At 43.4% G+C, this 24412-nt stretch overlaps 2 protein-coding genes across 6 annotated transcripts in view; one reads left to right on the top strand and one right to left on the bottom strand.

Moving 5' to 3' along the window:
- The window catches only part of LOC147128915 (glycylpeptide N-tetradecanoyltransferase 1-like), a 139326-nt gene that overhangs the window by 72063 nt on the left and 42851 nt on the right, over positions 1-24412 (bottom strand). The window lies entirely within an intron of this gene.
- LOC147128916 (protocadherin-15-like) overlaps positions 1-24412 on the top strand; it is an 89499-nt gene that overhangs the window by 22776 nt on the left and 42311 nt on the right. For both annotated transcript variants that reach the window (XM_086016756.1, XM_086016755.1), the window contains 16 exons: positions 743-757; positions 957-1022; positions 4915-5075; positions 5247-5402; positions 7889-8008; positions 8575-8685; positions 10086-10256; positions 12689-12797; positions 13921-14033; positions 14822-15028; positions 17037-17171; positions 18855-19004; positions 19097-19188; positions 19696-19797; positions 23283-23415; positions 24042-24121. In XM_086016756.1, coding sequence (XP_085872882.1) covers positions 743-757; positions 957-1022; positions 4915-5075; positions 5247-5402; positions 7889-8008; positions 8575-8685; positions 10086-10256; positions 12689-12797; positions 13921-14033; positions 14822-15028; positions 17037-17171; positions 18855-19004; positions 19097-19188; positions 19696-19797; positions 23283-23415; positions 24042-24121 — 1921 coding nt within the window. The remainder of the gene's footprint in view (positions 1-742; positions 758-956; positions 1023-4914; positions 5076-5246; positions 5403-7888; positions 8009-8574; positions 8686-10085; positions 10257-12688; positions 12798-13920; positions 14034-14821; positions 15029-17036; positions 17172-18854; positions 19005-19096; positions 19189-19695; positions 19798-23282; positions 23416-24041; positions 24122-24412) is intronic.

Genomic DNA, 24412 nt, shown 5'->3' with positions numbered 1-24412 from the left:
TCTGATTTTTGCATTCGAGCAAGGCTCTGGGCGTTCGGGCGCAGCAAGGGTTTGTCCTCGGAGTGACAATTTGAGTGGATTGCATTTAAACGGTATTAAACTAGGATTGGCCATGACTACTAACACTGCGGCGCAGCCCTCCCTCTTGCTGATTCGCCGGCCTGCGCTTATCTGCGAAATTTGCCAGATTGACGCCAGTTACAAAACTTGAGTTCTTTGCGTTTGTTTTTGGGCTGCTCAGTGAGCACTGACATATTCTGACATAACGTGCGATGATCGTTTGGCTTCCAACACGGTGAGCAGTGTGAAAGCAAATATTTTTGTTTGCGTCTTACCTCACTACTGTCTTTCTTTCAAAACAGAAAATGTGATTGGTTCCCCGGTAGAGCGTTTGAATGTTGTTGTTGGATGTGCCAATGTGTCCCTCAAGGACAGATGGATCAGCCCCCTTTTGAATACTTGAATGTCACATTGGCACCTCCGGACTCCTACTCGGGTGCAAATAATTTCACAGCAGTCTTTTTTTTTTTTTTTTTTCCAAAAGTGTGGCTATGAATTCAGTCGGAAAAAATGTCATACAGTACACATCAATGTTGCGCCCTTGAGTGCACAGCTTTTCAAAACCTCAAAGGCAGTCACAGCCTGAAAATTTATTCCTAATTTTCCTTCCTTTATTTTTTATTTTTTTATTCACTTTCCTTCATCTGTCCTTTCCTCCCTCCTGGTGGGTCTTCTGCGGCAGACTGGCAATATGAGGGTGAGAACTTTTTCCACTTTTCCTCCTCTCCATTAACGTTGTGTTTGTGTGGCCCTGTAAATCCGGCGACAGTTCGTTGAAATCATTTTGAAAATTAATGGACCGTCCTAATCCAATGTTATTGAACGCGTAAATTGCACAATATGAACAATGTACTGCCTTTCTTATGCTCATGATGAAATTTTTGTCTCTCTCGCAGAATGTAAACTTTCTCGATCGGGTCCTCCTGCTACCATTGTCGCCATAGACGAGGAGAGTCCCAACGGTAAGGCATTCCCTTGAATTCCCACTTGAGTGACGACTGCTAGCTTCCAATTGCGACCTCCGATTGAATCAGGCCAACAACTTTCAAGATAGTCTTCGCCCCAACTTTGCGCAAACACGGCGAGGAGATCTTGACCTTTCCGACAGCTGCCAATTGGCAAGGCGTGTACAACCTGCGCTCGTTAATATTCATGAGGCCTCAGCCAACCGTACCATTGCTGGAGGCTCGTCTCTTCTCCAGAATCTTAGCTCAGGTGTCAATTGAAGCGCAAGAGCGGCTAAATCTTCCTGCTCCACCTGAGGAGTCAGAAGACCATTGCAATAATCACGTCTACTGGAGATAAAAGCATGGATAAGCTACTCCTGGTCTGCTTGAAGCATGCGACCCTTCAGTCTGGAAATGTTTCTTTAACCAGCTCATTAAAGACTGTTCGAATGATTAATTTGATATGGTTGGTCCGAATCTATCAGCACCCTTCGGCTCCTGATTGGCTAGAATGGCCTCGAGGTTCGTGGCTATATCGAATGGTTTGTTAATGCCGGCATGGTAATACTGTATTCTTCTCGCGTAAATCTCATTAACTTGTTTGTTTCATGAAAGGCCATCATTCATTACTGTCAAAAAGGGAACGTACATGAAAATAAAAACCAAATCCAAAAGGCTTACCCATGTAAACAGCTCAAGGCCTCACACGGACTGTCATAGCATCCTCGTGTACTTAACGTCCACTGCTGGAATATTCCAAACAAACATGCACGCACAGCAGTTTCTTGCTCATTTGTGGTCACATTCTGTGTCTGCTGCAAAATATATTTGAGTTAAGATGGCTGCCGGAGACCAAGAGGATATATTTATTCGACTACAGACAAGATATGATGCTAATGGTGTCGGCACGCCACCACTACTACATTTTAGAGATGTACATGTGCTTTCTAAAGTGGACTGCTGGACAATAAATTACAGACGAAACGATTTGTATTCATAAATCATGGAAAGAGAAGGCTTTAAGGGAATAATGGACACAATTTTTATCTTACCTGGATATAGTTCAGAGAAAGTCTATCACCACACGTCAGTCTATCATCTGTCAGTTAATCAGTGTGTAAAACCGCACGCAATCCTTGAAGCCGACTGCTTAAAGTCGCCACTTTGCCATGATTATATATCGTGAAATGTCTCAAATCTTATTGGAATTGTTGTTCTGTACGCATTACATTAACAGAATCCCCCAGAGCAAAATAAGATTGCATTTGTTTCCACTGAAGTCAACATGAGGGTTAAGGTAATTACAGAAATATATCAATATTGTGGAAAATCGCTAATGGCAATGTTATTATTCATTCATGTGCAAAGATGCAGATTCATTTTCAGCTAATTAGTTTATCAAATTAAAGTTCAAGGGAGATTCACATTGTATGAAATGTTTTAATGAACTTTTTCACTGTAGTCACTTTGCCGTAATAAGACGGTTACTCGTAGGATCGTGACAGGTCTTCGCAATGACATTAATGAGGGTTACAGTCCATTTAATTTTAGGAGAGTCAAATTCTTACGCTTGCCGTTACATGTGACATTGACCAGGTTTCTCAACTCAAAGTTAAAGCAGTCCAACCTCCAGAATATCATAAACAATGGTGCCTGGAAAAGGAAAAATATACTCCACTAATTATTGAGGAAACAAAGTAAGTGGTTCGGGGTCTCTTGATAAACTACACTCGTAAATATATTTCAGACATAAACAATCTGAAGTAATGATAATAACTATTAACATCTAAACATTATCTATAAACCTCAAACAGAACTCAGACCAGAACTAAATGATGAGCTAGGACAAGCCATAGCCATCACTGACTAAACATTTTATCATTATTGAATAGAATAGCTAAAGCAAAACACGAACGATTTTTGCACCGTGCTATTCACGCTATTCCTTTTGGCATCCCTTCGAAACAACTATCCATCCATCCATCATCTGTGCCGCTTCTCCTCACAAGGGTCGCGGGGCGTGCTGGAGCCTATCCCAGCTGTCTTTGGGCAGTAGGCGGGGGACACCCTGAACTGGTTGCCAGCCAATCGCAGGGCACACAGAGACAAACAACCGCACTCACAATCACACCTAGGGGCAATTTAGAGTATCCAATCAACTTACCATGCATGTTTTTGGAATGTGGGAGGAAACCTAATGTGAAGATATTTCGTTTTACCGTGTGCATCGTACCTGGCTGATACCCCAGCTGTGTTGGCGCTTTCACTTAAGCTAATGTACTGTAAAAAATGCTTTCATATCAGTGCATCAGCACAATGCTCAACGTGCATTGCGGCGGTTGGTTCTTTCTCAACCAATTCACGGGTGTTATACTAGCTCACAGTTCTCTGCTGTCTACATGTGGGTCATTTTAATCGGGTAGCCAGTCACACATAAAAAGAGCCAATTGATGTTACAGGCACTGTACAGAGGTAAATTTGCTACACACAAGGTGACGGTTTTATCAGTGCTTTTCGCCTTGTTTTTCCTTCACATTGCGAGACCAAGCCGAGAAACCGTCAGCGAGGACCAGCATGGAGTGAACCTCTGTGTGAATGTTGGGATCTCATTTCCAACGTGAAAAAGCCAATTTCATGAAATTTACCCCCCTCGACCCTTTGCGTATTCTCCGCAGCAGTGAATCACGTCAAGGTATTTGACATGGTTTCCATGGGAGCTCAAAGGGCCGTGGCACAATTTTGTTAGATATTAGATTGCACAAATGTTGGATGCGGAAGGAAAAAAAAAGACAGGTTTTTATTACCCTAGTGAGCCAGATGGCCACCGTCCTGCTACAAAGTGCATACATTTAGCACGCTTGCTGGGGCTAGCCTCCGTGTGGCAAACACTTTTGGGTCATTCTCTCATCTTTTTGACTTCCTCCAAACCATTTCTGAAGTAGACCAAACAGAAGACGTGCCATACATGCGTCAATCTTTTTAACCGGCGGAATGCTTCTTGAATTTTGTGGTCAAACACAGAATAGTTATGCGATTAATAATGCAGGGCCCAGGGCACGGTAATGGGTCTCTGAAGACCTGCTGCACAGCACATGTACTTTCAAGTCAGTTTCACTTGAAAACGCATTTCTGTTCCAAGACGCCATCTCTGGGCTTGAGGTAGCGCTTATGGGCGTTTATTTTTCATCTTTTCGTTGATGAGCACGTCTCAGGGCTCCTTGTGAAAATGATCTGCTGTGAGTTGAGTGAGACTGGCATATCACTGGACGACACATGTAGTCATTCACAGCCAAATAGGGTATATGTGTTGCTGTATTGACAGATTGTAATCTTTTCTCATGGTCGAAGTCACAGTGACGTCAGAAGGCAGACCCAAAAGCGGGCGGGGTGGTCTGGCCGAGTGATTTCAGAGTGCTATTTAGGCAGACGTACTGTAAACGGCGTAGGGAAAATGGAGGAAGTAATAATAATTGTGGTGTTCCAAAGTCCTGAACTTGGGGATAGCGGAGAAATTACATAACGAGACGTCGTTAAATGCACCACAAAGCAGTCTTCGTGCTACTTAGTTCACGGACAAGCTTAAACTCTCAGAGATCCTGCCAGGACTTGTATACATTCTGTCTGTTTTGTAACTAAGCAGGTGGAATAGTCTTCCAGTTACTTGCTGGTAGACGGCTATATCAGCACTTTCAAATATGGGCAAGCTTGCACCAGGGCGATGTTGTCCATGCATGCTGCATTGCGCCAAAAAAAAAAAAAGGCAGTAACTTTGTTAGCTAAACATTTCACCCCGGACTGTCTGAGCCTTTTTGATGGCAGATTTGTCTTTCTTGCTAAGGACAGAGTCAAAATTTTACTGTGGACATTTAAATTTTCATCTGGTGCTTCTTGTGGACCTTTTCTTCAGGAACATTGTTGGTGGAGAACATGCAAATCAACGGTGTGGCGGAGGGTCCGGACCGAACCATTTCCTTGTCTTTGAGGGATAATCACAACCACTGGGTGATTCTGGACCCTTCGAAACAAGCCCTTTACCTCAACAGCACTGGACGAGTTCTCGACAGAGATGTAAGAAGGCAAAAATGTTTTTTTTGTCATTCATTTTTACTTGGTAGTGATTCTGTTGTATCGTATTCTCCCCACTTTCCTAGGAATAAACCAAATGTCTCGACTCATTTCCCGCTATTGCATAATTGCACAATTGAGAAAACGGTGGCTCTCTCACTCTGTCTCTTGCAGCCTCCATCGTACATACAGTCCATTGTGGTTCAGGTGCAGTGTACCAACGAGCTGGTTGGCACCGTGATACTACACGAGGTCCGAATCGTCGTGCGCGATCGCAACGACAACAAGCCGCGTTTCCAGCAGCCCAGATACTACGTGGCTGTGAGCGAGGTAACAAGATGTGCTAAAAGCAGACGCTCCTTATCCCCCAGCTGTCAACCAACCTGGCGCATACTACGGTAGTAGGACAGCAAAAGTCCGAGCAGAAATACAGTGCAATCGATCCGTTGTGCTCCGTCGAGTGTTCTTCTCGAAGGGCCGCGTGCCAACACTGACAGTTCCAATAACCAATGAAAAGGCAAGTTTGATGCAATTTACAGTAAGAGCTGAACAATGAGGTTGAAGGCTTGTATGGTGGTACCTCCAAAGTGGATCAGGTCTTTCCAAATGCGGCCCTAGCCGTGATTTTACATGGAACTTGTGTCGATTTTATGTATTGGAGCAGACAATGGATGGAGGATTTATGATATTGACCGCATTAAGGCGAATCGCTGAGAAGAGAGTTGTCAACTTAGTACACGGTGTTAAAAAACAGATGCTTCATTTGATTACTCTACCTCTACTTATTTATTTTGCCTGTTTTTCCTCCTCATCAGTTCTTTTTTTCTTCTGTGAGAGAGGGATTAAGCAGGTACCAATGAGCCGGCGGAGGAGACGTTGAATGGACCCAGTGATGACAAAGACCAAAAATGTGATGAGCTGGGATAGACTCCAGTTCACCCATGAACCTAATGAGGACAAGCGCTAAAGGAATAGGATGGATGGATGGATTGTGTTCCAACTATGGAGGTTCCACAGTTTCATAAGCATCCAAAAGGCGGTTCAAAATCATTTACTCGGAGGCCTCCACAACAGTCTTTTAAATGCCAAACCTGTTGTTCCTGTGCTCTGCAGAGTCGGGGGAAAGCAAAATTTGAAGGTCCAACTGGACAGGGCCTGCATGTTGGCGGCTGCTGCAGAATATCTCATTATGCAGTTTTCCACAGCCTGTCCAACTCAATCTGTCCTCTCAAGCCCTCGCTTCCTCTCCCCCCGGCCCATCGACATCCACTTTTTGTGTAGCCCTTCTCCCTAATCCCCCTCCTCTGCCTCTCACCTCTGGCAGCTCTTCTTCCTGTCACCTTTTCTCAACCTCGCCCGCGTCCTCTGCCACACTTGATATACTTCCCACTGTCCTCTTCCTCCTCCTCATCACTCCCGGTAAAATACGGCCCTACATTCAGCTGCCACCCCATTAGGAGATGCTTCATTATTAAAATATGCATCGGCAATGTAACGGCTCCATGCCAGGCGGAGATAAATGTGGTCAGTGTGGCCGTGATATTTTTAAAAAGGAATACATCTGCTTCCGTATGGGCAGTTCAGTAACACTTGAGTGGAAGTCTTCTCATTAGGTAGACCATCAAATGACATGAAGGCATTACAAGTGCTCGTAGTTGACTGACTAATCCAGATTGAGACGCCTTGCTCATTTATGAGAACATCGTAGAGGGAGTCAGTGACATCACCGTGGACGTTTTGGGTGAGAGGTTGAGACTTTTGCTAGACTTAAATCTGGTGTTGCTGCTTCAGCTATTTTATTGAGGCATCCATCCATGATACGAACCGATAAGAATAATTATGTAAGAAGACAGTGATAGACTAGCCAATTATACTTAATCTCATGTTTCTCATGCTGTTTGGAGATTACAGTCACATTCTGGCACAGATCTACAAAGCCTTTGGCTGGTAGGAACAAAAAACAAACAAAAATGTAGCATGGAAAATCACTGTTGGCCACATTTTATCTTTCATGTTCCGTGGCAAGTGTTCAACTTGAAGAGACTTTGCCTCAACAATAAAACCCAACTCAAAATCTCTGTGAAGTGAGCTCCCCTGCTGTGACTCTCCGTGGTCTTAATTGTAAAATCAGAAACTACTTTAGGTAAGTTTCTGCAAAAATGGGAAAAAAATATGATGATATCGGGGAAAATGGATGAGAATGTGTTAGCAGGGAGCCCAGGCAAGGTGAGATGAGATTGGAGTCCTGTCCCATCGTCCTGGTCCCCAAGATTCTGGAATTTATGCAAAAATTCAGTTTCTCTAGAGCTGGACGAATGTCAAAAGTTGAACGGGAAAAAGAGGCTGGAGTCCAAGGCGGTCTGATTACAAAGAATGCATTCTCAAAGGCACCAATGAATGAGCATCTCCCAGGAGAGACTGAAGTACAACTGCGAAACATGGCCTTATACACACAAATTTGGGACAGTGCCTCTTTTGTCTGATCGGTCAATCCTGGATGGTCTTATTTTTTATCGTGTCATAGAAATGACCGTATTTGGCCAATCCTGTCTGGAATGTGCTGATCTTATTGTCTGAGTTGCTCTGAAATGGTGACACTCTTCCTTTACTTTTAAAACTTCCTGAATTTCAAACCGAGGTTCACTGGATTCCATTGGAATCCAAGATTCTTTCATCTTTTAGTTAACACTTCCAAAAGTATTGTGAAAGATTCAAGTCCATGAGGGAAGTACATGTTAGGTTGGACCCTAAGGGGATGGCTATTGGCTTTGGGGTATCTGTCAGAGATGAATGAGAAATGTCTGTTGTGTTTGCAGTTGACGCCAGTGGGCACCACCATCTTCTCTGGCTTTTCGGGCAACAACGGAGCCACAGACATCGACGACGGCCCAAACGGGCAGATAGAATACACAATCCAGTACAACCCCAGAGACCCGGTAAGTTTTCAACCAGCCGATTCGTCAGCAATATGCATTTCATCTAACTTTTTTTGGAATAATTAAATCACGATGAAAGTGACAGACATCACAGCACCTTAGTTTGTTTGCGCCGCCTAAGTGACCTGCGTCTCAAAAGCAAAAACAGAAACTGACAATCAGGCGTTTTTCAAAATGAGCCACGGGGGCACACTCTGCAACTTTTTCTTTTAATCAACTTTTCAAAGATCCGTCGATGATTCTGATTGGCTCCATCCAACAAACCTGGCTTGCACACTCCATCTGTTATTTTCTCTCTCTTTTCATCTGTATTGATTTGCCGGGAGCGTTATTCCCTACCACAAGGGTGGCCATTTTTAGCCCTGCAGCAAAGAAATATTCAACATCTAATAGAACATCTCTCGCCTACCATTTGTCCAGGATTTTATTTTGATGCTGCTGAGCCAAAGTTAATCAACCATATAAATACACTCTGCAATCTTAAATGGCCTTTAAGACACCACCATCTACTGTAGATTATTTTTTGTGACTAGCAGAAGGTCAATGTGTGTTTTGTGTCTCTACAGACAGCCAACAGAACCTTCGACATCCCGCTGACGTTGTTTGGCGCCGTCGTGCTCAGAGAACGCCTCAACTATGAGGACATAACGCGCTACCTGGTCGTCATACAGGCTAATGTGAGCTGTTACTCTATTCTAATTCTAAAGTGTTGCGCAGAGCCATTGGGAGGTGGATCAAGGTAATCTGGGGCCAATAAAACAGCCTCCTGCTTTAGTGGGAATCAAGTTATGCAAATGAGCCTTATCATGGCAACATTATTTACACAGTCTGGGACTATTTATGCTCTCTGAAGCCTGCCTTGAGGGAACCATGAGGCCGTCCTTAATTATCACTAATGTCTTTGTTAATGCTTTTGTTTTCCCGACTTTGATTCCTCTGCTCTGTGAATGTTTTATTTGCAAACAAATACATTTTAAGATTCGTCCATTAAGGCTTCTGTGGAGACAGGCCGACATCTTTAAAACCCTTCACCAGAGCAAATAAACATTTTATGTCCGGAAGGGTTTTTTATGGGGATGATGCGATCTTATCGAGCTATCTCCCATAATATCTTTAATCTTCCATTAAAAAGCAGAATTCTTGGAACGGAAAAGTGTTTGGGCTGAGAAAAACATGCGCCGCTCACAAACAAACCGTACATTTTGTTCACGTGCCACGTTTCTCTAAAAAGTATGCTGAGACATGAGAATCTAAAGGAATCAACGTTTTGCTTTTTGTGATGCCACCACGGGCGTCACGCCGCTGATGATAACCACGGAATGGGGAATTTAACTGCTGCTCAATAAATGAGTCATACACTACAATAAATACCAATCACATATGCAAATGCATTTGCCAAGTCGATGCTGGAATAACGACAGTCAAAACCTGTCAAAACCTGGGAACTAAATCCAAGCAAGAGGCTGGAGGCGAGTTGATTGGTTGACGAGAACAGGTGGAAGTGAAAATAGAAGGAGCAGATATGACATCAAAAACGAGACAGGGGAAACCGGACAAAATATGAAACCAAACTAAATCTTATCAAAACAAAATCAACAAAAAGACAGATCGTGACAAATCCACAGTCAGTTGTATTCAGTTTTGAGAACTTTTTATGTCGTTTGGTCATCTACTGAGGTGGAATCAAGTAAAGCAAGACGTCCAAAGTTCACGTCGTGGGAATAAACACACAGCACACGGTGACTGTAGGAGTGAGGACTTTGCAGTTTATACAATATAACAACTGACATCTCACGCACAAGGGCAGCGAACACCCTTGAGGCAGTTCATAAAGAACATTTTTTCAGTTTTTTTCCAGTCATACCACAGTTCATCTTGAACGCAAGTTAAAAATGAGTACTTTCTCCAACATAATTCCCCCCTTTGGGGTCACTTAACCCCCAAAACAAAGTAAACAAGTCGAGTGGATAATACTTCAGTACAGACACTTGAACAATCCACATACGTAACGAATTACTGTTGAATTTGGAGGTCTTTCTCGACTGATAGCGCAAATCTCGATGCATTTCTCTGGCAGGATCGGGCGCCCAACCCCAGCGAGCGGCGCACGGCCAGCACCACGCTGACCGTGGACGTCCTGGACGGCGACGACTTGGGGCCCATGTTTCTGCCGTGCACGCTCGTGGGAAACACCCGCGACTGCAGTCCCATCACGTACAAGTCCAACGTGCTGGAGCTGAGCGAGCCGGTGAGGTCCTTGTTATGGCTGCTCTCGTAACCAGACTATCGGCCTTTACACCGCTGATGCTATTTGGCAGGTTGATTTCAGCGAGTGCGCTTCCTTCGCTTTGATGCGGGATCACGTTTCCCAAGCTACACCTTACTTTGCATATCTAAGGCGTTTATATGATAATAATCCTGCTTTGTAAACATGACAAACTCGCTCGAATCCTCAAGCTTGCACTCAATAATATATAGCCAGCGGCGCAGACACGCTTTTACTGGACTCTCTTCATCCTGTTTATCTTGTTGTCTTTGTCGCACATACCGAAAGACCCTGGGAAATATCGCAGACACAGTCAAGAGAGGAAACGAGGCGCAAAGGGAGTCAATCAAGTTTATAACTTGCCGTTTGGAGAAGTCGCGAGCGTACGCCGACAAGGACAGGCTTTTACGATAGCGGGGCGCTCTCGTTCAAATGAGACAGATGAGCAGAAAGCGACAATACAGGAGGGTTGTGCTTAAAAGTTGCACTGCTTGAGGGCTTGCGAGCTCTTTTTACGGCGATCAGAGTCACATTACGGCGATCTTCGAGTGTCAATTGGCGGCTGCCTGGTGACGGAGTTCAGGCAAGGAAAAATAGAATCGTTCAAACAAACAGAGGCTTCAACATCAAGTTCAAGCTGAAATTGGCTTTAAAAATGCACAGTTTGGGGGGATTTTTTTTTTTTTTTTTTAAACTATAACCGGTAAATTGGGCTTGCTCACATTAACGACTTCACCACCCAGCAATCATGGTTATGGCTTCAAGTCGATTAATCAACATAGCAGCATAATTCCTTGGCGGAAAGACTGAGCTTTTATTTGGATGCTAACAGTTGCACAGTAAAGAAATACAAATGACGTCATCAATTAGCCATCAATACCTAGCACGCAAGAGTAACTTTTTAACATCCGTTAACTTTCATATACTGCAAATATAAATATTGATTAAATTATTTGGTCTTTAAACCTTTGTCCAGATCCGAACACGTATTTAATTGGCTCTTCCTGAACCCATGCCCTATATATTTTTTGCGTTACCCTAAAAGGATTGTGATCATTATTATCTCTGCACAGGCAACATTTTGACACAGCTCGTCTGTTGGATCTTTAAATTGTTCCTAATGAAGGGTCTGGCCACTCAATTACATGGGGGGGAGTTTTCCAACGTTATCAAATAGTTCTGAAGCGGGATGAAAGGCAAAGAGCTGTTGTTGCCGGGGTGAAAGAGAGGCGAGGCGGTACTCGTCATGCATGTGTAACTAAATAGAATATACGGATTACATTTAATATGAGTAAAACAAAAATAATAAAATCACTTGCGCCTACGATCGACTTGGCTTTACTCGAAAACGCAGCTCCATGTGTTTGTCATGTTGCTTTTTGATGCGCGCATGTGAAATGGCGACATCACAACAAACGGCGCGACTGCCAGAGTCTGCGTGTGCGCGCCTGCTATGCTTTCTTCCATCTCTTTTGCATGTTTATCATCAACACTCTCAGCTTCAGTCGCAGCCTTTTTATGCCACCCCATTAGTCACCATAACTTCTGTGCTACACGGACACACACACAGGGGATGTAGCTCACGACGGCTTGCAAGATGACTGCCAATGGCGCGTTTGCTATATCACAGCAAACGCATTCGAGTGTGTGCACCTGTGATGCGTTGGAGCAAATTTGTGAATATGGACGTCCTTCCCCTGCTTGACATTTTACAGCCTTAGTGATTGTGGATTTCTTCCAGTGGGGCTTGCTGCTGTTATTGCACAGGGCTCAGCATATTGCACCCGTATAAGTCATTATTGTTGGACCATTTAATTGCTGAGTGTGTGTGTGTGTGTGTGGCTGCGTGTGTGGGTGTGTGTGCGTGATTCTCTCTCTAGTTTATGTTTATAGATGTTGTATTTTGTTGTTTTGGTTTATTTTATTTGGCCCCGCATATTGTATTTACCAGAAATTGATTTTTCTTGTTTTCCTCTCATCTAATAGCTTTTCTTCTATTGTGTTTTTATCCCAATCTTCTAAAAATTGATATTTTAGCTCGCGACATACTTCATTATTGAAAGTCGGCTTTCCATTGAGCTTAAAGACGGTGGTGCCGATCTTTTTCCTTTGATATATGGAGCCGGTGAACTCTGACTAACTCCAGAACAAGCAGCACTTTGGCTTTCGCTTAATGCTAATGCTAACACGTGATGGGAAAGACATTTTATCCTCGATATCCAACTGATATTTGAACACAACCAAGCAGCAGCATATTTAGACTTTCAATATAACAATACTCAGTGATATATTCTTTATCCTCTGCGAGGAATTGAGCCATCTAAGATGTTCAGACATATCTATCCATCTATATATCTCTATATATCTACATACACAGTATTTGTTAATAAAACCAATTGTGCCTGTGTCTCTAGAATAAGGTGAACCCCCTCAATGTGACTCCGCCCATTCAGGCCGTGGATCAAGACAGGAACATCCAGCCTCCGTCAGACAGGCCGGGAATTCTGTACTCCATCCTCATTGGTGGGTGAAAAAAAAAAATCCTTGTTCTAAAATTGTAAAACAGTATATTTACAGTGCATATTTCTAGTTTTGTGTCTTTAAGACAAAGATAAAATATCGCAGGTAGATTCTGCAGAGGACCAGGGGCGATCCGGTTGAGCGCCCATCGTCTGAGCCACAACAAAAGTTTTTTTTTCCTCTTACTGCCAATGTGCAAGACTCTCTAAATGGACTGACATGCCTGACATGGACTTGATTGCATTTCCTACACTCCCCAAACCAAAACTAATCCGCGTCTGAGGCAGGATTATGAGAGAGAGAGTCACAAATATAATGTCAGAAAAAAAGAAACTCTTGCCACCTCCTGGCTACGCCGCGATCTGTTATTTGAGCGAATGAATAAAAATGACTTGTTCTACGGTTATTTGATCCTTCGTTATTTGGAGTAGTAAGCAGCAGACCTGCTGACATGTAAATTCAAACGTTGAACCAATGCGGTTGATTATTTTACACAAGCACAGGCCAAAGGTTTCATTCCCACACAATCTTGTCTCAGTGACATTTCAAGTGAAAGTATTTTTTTTTTTCTGACATTGATTTAAAACATCTCGGGGGATGCATTAATCAGTCCTAAATGTCATTTCTGTTTGCTTCAGTGGCAAAGATTAGGTCAGAATGATTACTGGCCGAGTTGAAATGATGTTTTTTGGCGAGGTGGTTTGGAACCTACCAATGGGAATTCTTGACACAGAAGCCATTGACAGCAAGGCCACAGCTCAACAGGGTCTCGCACTTTCTTGGAAGGCAGCGTCCCTAATCTGGAGCCGGTCAAATAAATAAACGCTATAAAGACGTTGCTCACTGGGCGAATGTGATTGTGCACGTGCGCCGCTTTCGCCGCCGCCAGCGCCTGATTTCCCCGCAGAGCAATGCAGCATTCCAAAGTAACGTCTTAGGAGTGTGCGCAGCCCACCTGTGGCGAGCTGCATTAAACGTGATTCTCTATCTCGCTGTAATACTCTGCACCAAGACTCCCACCACAAAAACATTTATTGATTTTTAAACCAATTACTGATATATATTTTTTTATGTTCCACTTTGGGATATACTGTACTGTACTGTTTTTTTTTTCCTCCTCTCGCAGGAAAGCCAGAATCCTACGCAGAATATTTCAGCTTGAACAGAACCACTGCTGAGCTGCTGCTGCTGAAGCCCATTGACAGAGAGCTGCACCGCAAATTCGACCTGGTTGTGAAGGTGAGAGCGTTAACGTGAGCCAAGGAATCACAACTCTGTGCCTTCCGATCCTTTACAATATCTGTAAACGGTAGTACGGACTAGGCCCATACGGGCCGTCCTTTTCCTAATGTTCAGAACACCGCATTTGGTGTGAATTTGTACTTGAGAGCTCAACAGCCCCCCAAGCCCCTTTAAAAAAAAAAATCTCCCTTGTTGCAGTTATAATTGTGGGCGTGTGGCTATACAGTATGCAAACCAACATGACAAGACTGGATTAATCCTCCTTTTGTTACAGTTTAATTGCCCAAAATAGCCGTAGGCTCACAAAAAAATAATAGGCTAACATTAATACTAGCACAGCATGAATTTGACAGTGGCATATTTGCCATTGTCATCTGTAAATAGATGGATTCCTGTTTAAAAGCTAGAATGAGTCCATCTTTGTGTCTAAAACTGAAGTGCGGCTTTAATTAATAATTCTCACCACCTGAGACGATAGAGGCGCTCTGATTGGTCCTTTATCTTCATAAAAAGCAGCACACTCGGGGCCAAAATTGACTGACCAAAGTGAGATTATGAAAGCTACAACATAGAATACAGTCGATCACATTTGCTTACTTTGCATCCACATTGTACTCACAATTTCAAGCCCAATATAAGGCGCTCATTATTATGCGTGCCGGCAGAGGAAATCTATTATTTATTTCATGCAGCGTGATGAACAAATGGATTAAAGAACATACGTGCCCAAACAAAGCGCCGCTATAGAATTTCAAACCCTTTTTTTTTTTTTTCTGTGAGCGTAGGCAGAGCAGGACAACGGCCACCCGCTGCCGGCTTTCGCCAGCCTCCAGATCGAGGTGCTGGATGAGAACAACCAGGCGCCATACTTCCTGGAGAGCAGTTACCACGGCTACGTGGTGGAGGGCGCGCCGGTGGGAACGACTGTAGCGACCGGCGTGAGCCTGTCGGAGCCTTTGGCCGTCGTGGCCCTGGATAACGATGTGGAGGAGGTGAGTGAGCGCGCGATTAAGCGAAGGCCGTGGGAGCCGCTTTATTATTCAGTGTGTATGATCTCCGGCTTATCAGATCGGAGCTAAAGTGTATTACAAGTAGGGATCGGATGACCAAAAAAGTGGCACCGCAAGGCTAAAGACTTTTGCTTAGAGCTTGTAAGGACACTTGAGATCCGTTCAGAAATTAGACCCTCAAGCATGAAATGTGATTATAAAGTTGTGTTTCGAGTTTCCCCAAATAAACCGGCATTTTAATTATGTTTGTTGCGTAGTATGCCACTAAATACAAGTCACCCGCTGTGCATGACTTGTTGAATTTATTGTCTTTTGTAGGTGGGAGCCAATGAGTTGCCTGTAGGTACCATTTGAGTTAATTCCCTGTTTTTACCTTCCTCTGTTGAGTGCATTAGTTAGATTTTATTGACTTTTACCACTACGCTACTGAAAGTCTTATTTTCGTGCAGACTTTCAATCTTGAGGCAACAATGCTGCACGGCTCCCGTATTGTGAAGAAGAGGTGGAGCTTTACGATACTTTTCAGATAGTTCAAGTGTCCAAGAGAGTTAATAGATTTTTTTCCATCCTTAAAGGGAAATGAACCCAAACACATTTTTTTCAAGAATGTGTTCCCACCAGGCCCACTAGTTGAACACGGCATTCTGATGAATATTGCGTTTGTGGAATATGAGTTAAGCAGCAAAATACACCCGTTTTTAGCCATCTCATCTTGGATTAACTCTAATTCCACAGACGCAATGTTAATCAGAATGCCGTATTTCAACTAGTGGTCTTGCATAGAACATATTCTTGAAAAAAATATGTTTGGGTTGTTTTACTTTTAAGACAGTCTCAACATTTTAAATCGGCTAATAATGCATAAAAAAAAAATAATGGATGGATAATTTGTCAACAAAATGTAAAATTGACCCTATTTGGACATACAGGTTTCCCATTTCCGATGAGCGTGTCCCTCTTTTCCCGAACTAGTATGGCAGTATGCAGCAATACAAATGCTACCCTAAAGTCTAGGTACAAATTGTCGTATACAACGGGCGTGTTTGAATCCACCCTCCGCTTGATTCTGGAGGCGTTGAGCCAAGCAGCATGCTCACTATGTTTCCTGCCCTCCTTTGGAATGGTTTCAAATCTGCTTTTGTGACGAGTTTAGAGTGTGTTGATTGCTCTTTCTCAAAAGCATCTCGAGTGCCTTTCACCTATAGACTGAAACGTACTCTGCCGCGCCATCGTTATCACTTAGGAGCTTGGTTTGCTTAGGATGTAGCACAGGCCTCTTGACGCGTACAAGCTTTGCCCCCCCCCCCCCCCCCCCGGTCCCCTTATAGTACTCAACGGTCTTTGTGCACATAATCTGTTTCTGAACGCTTGTGGCCAATGATATATGTTGGTTTCTTTTAAATATTGCTTACTGGTGGCTTTCCTCCAGCGCTAAGGAGCAACAATGATGATAACGGCCATGGCTTTTATGCGTGCCCGCTTATTTATGACTCGATATTCATGCTGGCGACAACAAAATTGTCACACGCACACACCTCTGCCCTGCTGAACAAGCCTTATCTGGAACGCGAGCACACACATGCGCATTGATCCGTCTTGGGAGAATTTGCATGTTAAGAACGCCAGGACAGAAATATTGGCCGGTCTTATCATTTCTCTGCTCGCAGCTATTTCATCCATGAAAGTACAATCGTTTTTTACCCCCCCCCCCCCCCCCACACACACACACACACACATACGCTCTTATTCCCATATTAACTTTATTCCTACATTGATTAATAATCACATGGACCATATAATAATCACACAGCATAACCCTTGCATTACGGGAGTAGATCCACGCTTGATTATTCACGTCTCGTCACTATTTCCTCAAGAATCCAATCTGCATAACGTGAACATACTCGGTCAGTATCCGGTCGTTCATCAACGTGTTTGTGCTAGCTTGGCTAAGAGCAACTCATAATTCTCCCCCTTTCCCCTCTACCAGACCAGGGATCCTCAACTGCAAGTGTCATTGGACAGCTACTCCAACGTGTTTGCCGTGTCGAGCAGCGGAATCACAAGATACCTGACCCTGGTGCAGCCGTTGGACCGAGAGGCGCAGGACTCCTACACCGTTATGGTAAGCCCGGCGACGGGGATGCCACGAGACTCCGATTGACCGAATCCACTTCATTGCACTTACAAAAGTATTTGGACTTTGCTTCCCGCCGCTGTCAAACGCAGACGTGGAAAACAGAAACGCAGAGGACAATAAGAACTTGGAGACCACATCCTTTACATGCGTCTGTCTCACTCAATGTGCATTTTCATCAGCCTGATGTTAATTCGCTCACTTCCCCGCCTTGAAAAGTCAACGCACACTTGCTTCTTTTGTTGGAGCTGTCATCCTCCTCCCTGGCTCTCGCTCTTATTTCAGTGCAATCTCATTTAGCCGTGTCTTTACTGACGGGGGCGCGGCGAGGCTGCCCTGTCGCCGCATAATATAGAGCCAAGCTGGAAGTGTGCTACGTGTCGCGCTGCGCCCCGGTCACGGTGGCATTGTGCGTGCGCGGAATTGTGCCGGAGCGCGGCCCGGCTTGTCCTTGAGAGCCTGCGTAGATATTTGGAGGCTAAAGATAGACGAAGGAGAAGGTATTGACTGGAGAGTACACTAGAGTAATCATGAGAGAGGCTGCCTGGGTGCTTTTTATTTAACCCGTTAAGGACTAAAGCGCCTTTCTCAAAAGCTCCCCAAAACCGTCGGCCACCTTTGGAATTACCCTTGAAAACCTGAAGTTCTCCCAGAAATTCAACACTTACAAAATGACTAATATCTCAGCCCCTGAGGCAGACAGAAACATAATTCTAAAAGAATTAAAGAGCTTGGTCGTGGCTTTGACACAGGCAGAATTTATTATTTACCGTTTCAATCGAAGATGTAAAAATAACGTGTCAGTGCAAGAGAAGCGCTATTTTAATTAAAAAAAAAAAAAAATCGAGGGGTAATTACCATCCTTTATTCAGTTACAAAGACGTCAATATCGTAATTGTCTACAAACCATATCGACATCCTCCGTGGTCTCGCGACACATGTATATTCTGATGCATTAAGTTGGCTAAGAGATGGAGAATTCGATTAAAAAAGGACAGTGACGTACCCGCTCTCCCGGTTTGAAAGGTAGAAAGACGCAACAGCACTCCGGCTCTAGTGGTAGAAACGCGGTTATATGCGCGCCCGGGCTTAATGGGTTAAACAAGTTCATCAAGCTGACAATACAAGCGATGTCTCGTGTTCTCATCATGTCACGCCGTCAGTGACTTGACCTAATTATTTAATATGTCGTCTTCTTTGTCAATTGTTCACATCCGGATGAGCCGGATCATAATACCCGAATGAAACTTTCTTGGCACCAAAATGTGTGTTGACCAGTGCTATTTATCCCGCTAATCTAAAAACTGATATACTGTAGCGGTATTCACAAATATTTTTACTTTAATATTTCATTTTCATGACTACATTTTTGGCTTATTCAGGATGACTCAGATGAGTGGCCCTAACGCCCTCTCTTGGCCTAGCAACCACTAACAGTCTCGTAGATATGAAAAGTATCCATGCCTTCTTTTCGAACTCAAAACATCATCTTTAAAAACTCCGGCAGTGTCTCCTCTATGTCTTACACCAAACTATCACAGTCCTTCCAGTATATTGGCTGCCTGCTGTTCCGCCAGCGGCCTTTGGTGTGGTCTCAAGATGTACTTGCGTGATTGTTATGTCCCAATTGAAATGGATCTATTGTTGTCCTCTGTGCGTTTGTTGCTGTAGCTGCAAGCATCAGACGGCGTCCAGCAGAGCGCTCCGATCGCCGTGACGATAACCGTGTTGGACGCCAATGACAACACGCCGACGTTTGCGAACGCGTCCTATCATGTCCGCCTGTATACCGACATGGTGCCTGGAGAAACTGTGCTGCAGGTGCTCGCACGCCGCATGCATCAACAACATTTTGTTGTGTTCATTTTGCATGATGTGAAGTGTTTCAATCAATGTGATTTTTTTTGGGGCAGCTGTCAGCAGTCGATGAGGATGAGGGGCCCAACGGCCGGATCACCTATCGGATTTTAGCAGGGGATCAAGGACAGTTTCTTATTGGCAACAGGTGAATATAGGATGACATGTAATGTTTTTTAGAATTATTGCTTGGATGTTTTTTTTCTCCAAAATCCTTTATTTCCAAATTTGAACAAATAAGAATGGTTTGAATCTTGGAAGTTTAGCTCTTTTTTTGTTTGGTGTTGAACGACAAAGGTACTTTGATTGGCTGCCAATTTTGACATATTAGCATCTGCCTTTTTAAAAAAAAAATATTTTAAATCCCGACAGATGATAGGGGATCAATTTCAAAGTGGGTTATTTTTGCTCTGGGCTAAAATGCTGTGAACTCCCTGCACGTTCTGCTTTTGTTTGAGTGAAAGTTGAACATTTCAGTTCTGTTGAAATTTTGTTCAACTTTATTTACTCGAGACAACTTTCGGGAGCCAGTTATTTCTTGAAGTCTTCACTGAACTTCCTAATACTAATAATTAGTATCTGCCCTGAAAAAGAAAATCCGTCTCTCCCTCTCTAATTATCCGCACTTTCTGTCTTTAAAACATATTTTCCACAGCACTGGAATCATTACTGTAGCACCAGGTGTGGGGCTGTCTGTGGGTCGAAGTTACGCGTTGACTGTGGAAGCTATGGACAATGGAGCTGAACCTCATAGAAGGTAAAAGGAGTTTTGTCCGTCTGATTGTCGTGCAAACACCTTTTTTGTTTCTCTTACTTCCATACTTCCTACATCAACCTTCATTAGCTTTGCAGAGGAACCTATTTCACTTTTAGCAAGTTGTCATGAATTATAGATGTGTATTGGAAAATGGCAAGAAAAGGGTTTTTGGCCTCCCAGATAACAATGGACAGTGTGTGTGTGTGTGGAAGGAAGGAAGGAAAATGAAACGGAATCGGAACGAACGGTAATGAGAGGGAGACACACTACTAGTTAACTTCCCCTTTAGGGCGGCAGAGGAAATACGTTCCGGAAAAGAAAAAGTTTGACTTGGAGGAGAAATGGGAAGAAAAATGCAACCACGACGACGTTACTGGCGAGGTGCTTTCTTTTTTCATTTGAAGACCTGTTTAATAAAGCCCAAATATTAAGTCGCAAATCCTCACAATACACAATAATAAACTGCATATTTTTTTTCATAAATTTAGTATGGCCCTCGGGAGACTTGCCAAGGACTTCCATTACTAAGTCATGAGTTCTAGACATTGAGGATGAAGATTGATTGAATTTCCTCTGGGGGTCATATATAAGTTTTCTGAATTCAAAGACACAATTCCAGCCTGCACACGAGCGAATCCCTTTCTCACTGAAGTAGCAGCTGCCCAGAGTTTCATTCCTTCACTCTTTTATTTGGTCGGCACCGCAGCTGCACGCAGGCAGACTGCAAGCCGCGTACAAACTGCTGTCTAGTCTCGCTAACGTCGTTTGAAGCGCGCTGACCTTCTTTTTCCCTTGTTCTCGCTGCGTTCCTGCCTCGTAGCGCATCATCTGATACAGACGCACCGCGGGGAGAACAGAAACAATAGCTACTATCAAAATAGGTACCAAAGCACAACACGTGCGAATCAAGCAAGGCCGCTTGTTTGCTGACACCCAAAACAAAGTTAACAGTACACCTGACGGGCAAACAGAAACGCACCGTATGATTTCTACACTCATGAAAATCACAATAATAAGCATACTGTCAAATTAAAAGCAAGGAAATTAACCACTCGGGATTGGTAGTCAACCAGTCCCAAGGCACATAGCGACTCACATTCATAATAATTTGGAGCCTTCAATGAATTTAATAATGTTTTGGGAATATGGGATCAAGCCGGTACGTCAAAAAACGTGAGGCAGACTTGCCAACCGAAAGCTTATGTTGTGTTGACTAACATTTTTTGAGGAGACCCCGGGATGTATTTTTCATTGGACCATATGGCAGAGGCTGGCGCTGGCCAATGATTTTTGTCAGTTATCAGCTGTGTGGTCCCCCAATCAATAAAGAGTGCAGATTGAGGTGGTCTCCACATTGAAAGAGTGTCTCCACATTTCCCCAGACCCTCACCCACCCCCGTTTATCTGTGGAAACATAAGCCAGCCTGCAAATCAATATCCATCTCTGCTAGCTGATTTGTTATGGGTCAAGACCCAAAAATGAATTACGTGTCCTCCTCCTGGTGGGCCCCTAACGAAACATGACTTTTCACGGATGCTGATTACAGTCCTGTGACCCTTTGTTGTCATGGTGATGGAAGTGTTCCATGTTTTTTAATGTTCTATTTTTTTTACAAAGTACCAAAGGGAGCTTGCATCGTTATTATAAATTATGTGCTTCAAAAAAAAATGCAGCTGACGTTTATTGGATTTGGAGGAACTCAAGCCATTACTGCTGACATCTGGCTAACCCATTTTCTTTTTTTTTTTTTTTTTTAATAATAGCGGTGCCTTGAGATGACAATTACATCGAATTTATAGAATTAAATGTTTTGCCATTTTTTGACACACAATATAATCCAGGCATGCAATAATTAAGACCAGTAAGACAGAGTAATAGTAGTTCTTTGCACATAATATAGAATGTTATCGTGATTTTTATATTTTCTGTCTTCATGTGGTCTTCAAATATCTGTTGCTTAAAGTTTTATAATAACATCAATGCTATTCATTAGCCAGTCTATGACATTTTGCATTGTTTGTTAGCATAAACTAAACAGACTTCCCTAAGGAAAGCTATGTGGTTTGGTTTGAGAGTAAACTTCAACGTGTTATATTGTTATTTGTCGATATATTTTGTGCGTTCAGTCGTTAAAATCTTTCAAATCAGATCCGGTTGACTCAAAGAATATTCTACCATATTATTGAATAAGATATGCATGGAACTTTACCTTCTTTTACCTTGTAACATCTTTCAGTTGCCTTTTGACCCGGAAGATGTTCTCATTCAAATTTTTCACAATGGGTAAAAATAGTTTTCTGTTGCAGTTGTGTTTTTCTTCTTGGCCACCATACTTTAGATTGAACCCGTTTTTTCACCGTTCTGGTCCGTACCTGAGCCAAGTGAAAGATACCCAAGTCAATTGCCATACAGTTCATCTTGAACTTTATGACTAAGGTCATGAGTTACTTTTAGTCGTAACGCTATATTTCTGTTTGAACCCAAAGTTCTACACACCCAGCTTTTGGCTTTGACTTTGGCCCTCACTCACTGAGGGAAATTGGGATATTTGGCAGGTACCGCACGGTGGGCGTTTGGCTGCTAAAGCCTACCTGCGAGCTGTTTGTGAACCGACACTTGACAAGCAGTCATCATTTGTCTCTGCAAATTGGAAAGTTTTGATCGAGGGCATGCGGAGACCCCCCCCCCCCCCCTTAAAGGGATATGGCGCTAGCTTTGTAAATAATTTGTCTCTATGGTAGTAACAAGCTGTTGCCAAGCGTCACCCTCGTCAGAATGAAAACATCTGCGAGCAGACACTTGCATTAGAAGCCACCAAAGCTGTGTGAAAGAGGTTAGGTGAGCAGTGAATAATCAAGACTTTTAAATGACCTTGTGTTGGTGTCATTGTCTCAAATTAGTTTACAGCCTCGATTCCACTTTGGAGGAGGACCGCCTTGGAGAAAGCCAGATGACATTGGAGGGATTTTAAAGCAGGGCATGGTTAAGATGAAGGGTCTCTGAGCATCAGTGTAGACGCTGTGCCAACTGAAAGTTCTTTGGGTAATATTCACTCTTTGTCTAAATATCTTGTTCTGGTAATTTCCTCGGGTAGTTTTCAAGCCACTTTGCTGTCAACAAAAAGAATCAGCTGATTAGCCTCATTAGTTGAGGTAGGCCTTTTATAAATGGACTTTAATCAATGCATACCCATTTATCTCTCTGCTGAAGCGACATTCCTAAAGGTCTCTCAATATTAACATGCCGCCTAATGAAGAGAAGGGCTGAGCATTGTTTCCTTACAAGGGCTTTTACGGAAATGACGGAATACGAAAACAAAAGATTTCCCGACACAAAGCCTGAGCTCAGCAAGACCTTTGCAAGACTCAAGTTTTTCTCTTGAATTGAGTGATTATACACGGTGAGTAAGTGCAGAGAGAAGCAAAGCTCAAATGGACCATTTTGCGGTCTCTGACGCGGCGTCATCTTGTGTCATCCTCTCAAGGTCTTCCATCACCACGGTGTACATTGAAGTGTTGCCGCCCAACAACCAGAGTCCTCCGCGCTTTCCCCGGCAGCGGTACAGCCTGGAGATTAGCGAAGCAATGAGGACCGGGGCAACGCTCCTGAACCTCCAGGTACACACATGCACTACCCACAAAATATTCAGGATAATCAGCTGTCCACATTTTGACATGGCACCGATCAATCGACTAACAGTACCTCGCCATTGCGAGGCTTCTAATAGCAGTCTGTGTAGATTCGCAGTCATCCTGGTCATGGTAATCAGCAAAAGTTGAATCAAGATAAGTTAACTTTTCTTGTTGGTTGGAGAAGTTTCACCTTGAATACAAAAGACTTCTTCAGTTATACGTCTTCCAATTTTTGCCTCACAGAGTGTGCCAAGAGGGTTGCCCCAAAAAGATTTTGTTGCCCGGCGTAGCTGATGAAGGCATAGCAATCGTCGTTTCCAGGACACGATCTTATCTAACCAGCATTCGTCCCTATCCTATCCGTCCCTCAGATGCAAGTGGCCACTAGAAAGGCAAAGAGGTGGACGTCCTGGGATATGGTCATGGACTTAATACCTGTTGTTTCTTCATCGAGAATAGCAAGTTTTGTAGAAAGTACTGCAACTCCGAACGGTAGAAGATAAAAAGTAAATTGACCAGAGTTCATTCTAGGTTCACACAAACGTTTTGGGAGGAGTGTTTGCTCATTGGAAACGAATCATAACGTTATGATGGTAAATCATGATTTTTAGGCCGTAGATCGGGAAAAGGATCCCATCATCTACAGAATCAACCGTGGGGATCACCATGGACAGTTTTTACTAGAGCGCAAGTAAGTGTCAACACAATAAACTCACTGCATTTGAGGCTAGTGGCTCAAGTTTATCAGTGTCTTCCTGATCTAATCTGAATAAATCTTAGACACGGCAAAAGCGTGTTGTTTGCCTTCATACACTCGCTGCCTGCAACACTACAGAAGATAAACCTGCACCATCTAATAAGATCCAATATAAGGTAACTGCCTTTATCAGGATAATAATACTCAGAGTGGCATTCATTACTTGTGGATGTTGGGAGTGAGATTCTGCCCGATCGGGACTGGTGGTTCTAATTTGGTGGGGCA

The sequence above is a fragment of the Filicampus tigris genome, chromosome 19, assembly GCF_054856515.1.
Source record: "Filicampus tigris isolate MCC_2025a chromosome 19, RoL_Ftig_1.0, whole genome shotgun sequence".
Taxonomy (NCBI): domain Eukaryota; kingdom Metazoa; phylum Chordata; class Actinopteri; order Syngnathiformes; family Syngnathidae; genus Filicampus; species Filicampus tigris.
Note: the sequence above shows the minus strand (reverse complement) of the source record. Positions and strands in the feature narration are given on the sequence as shown.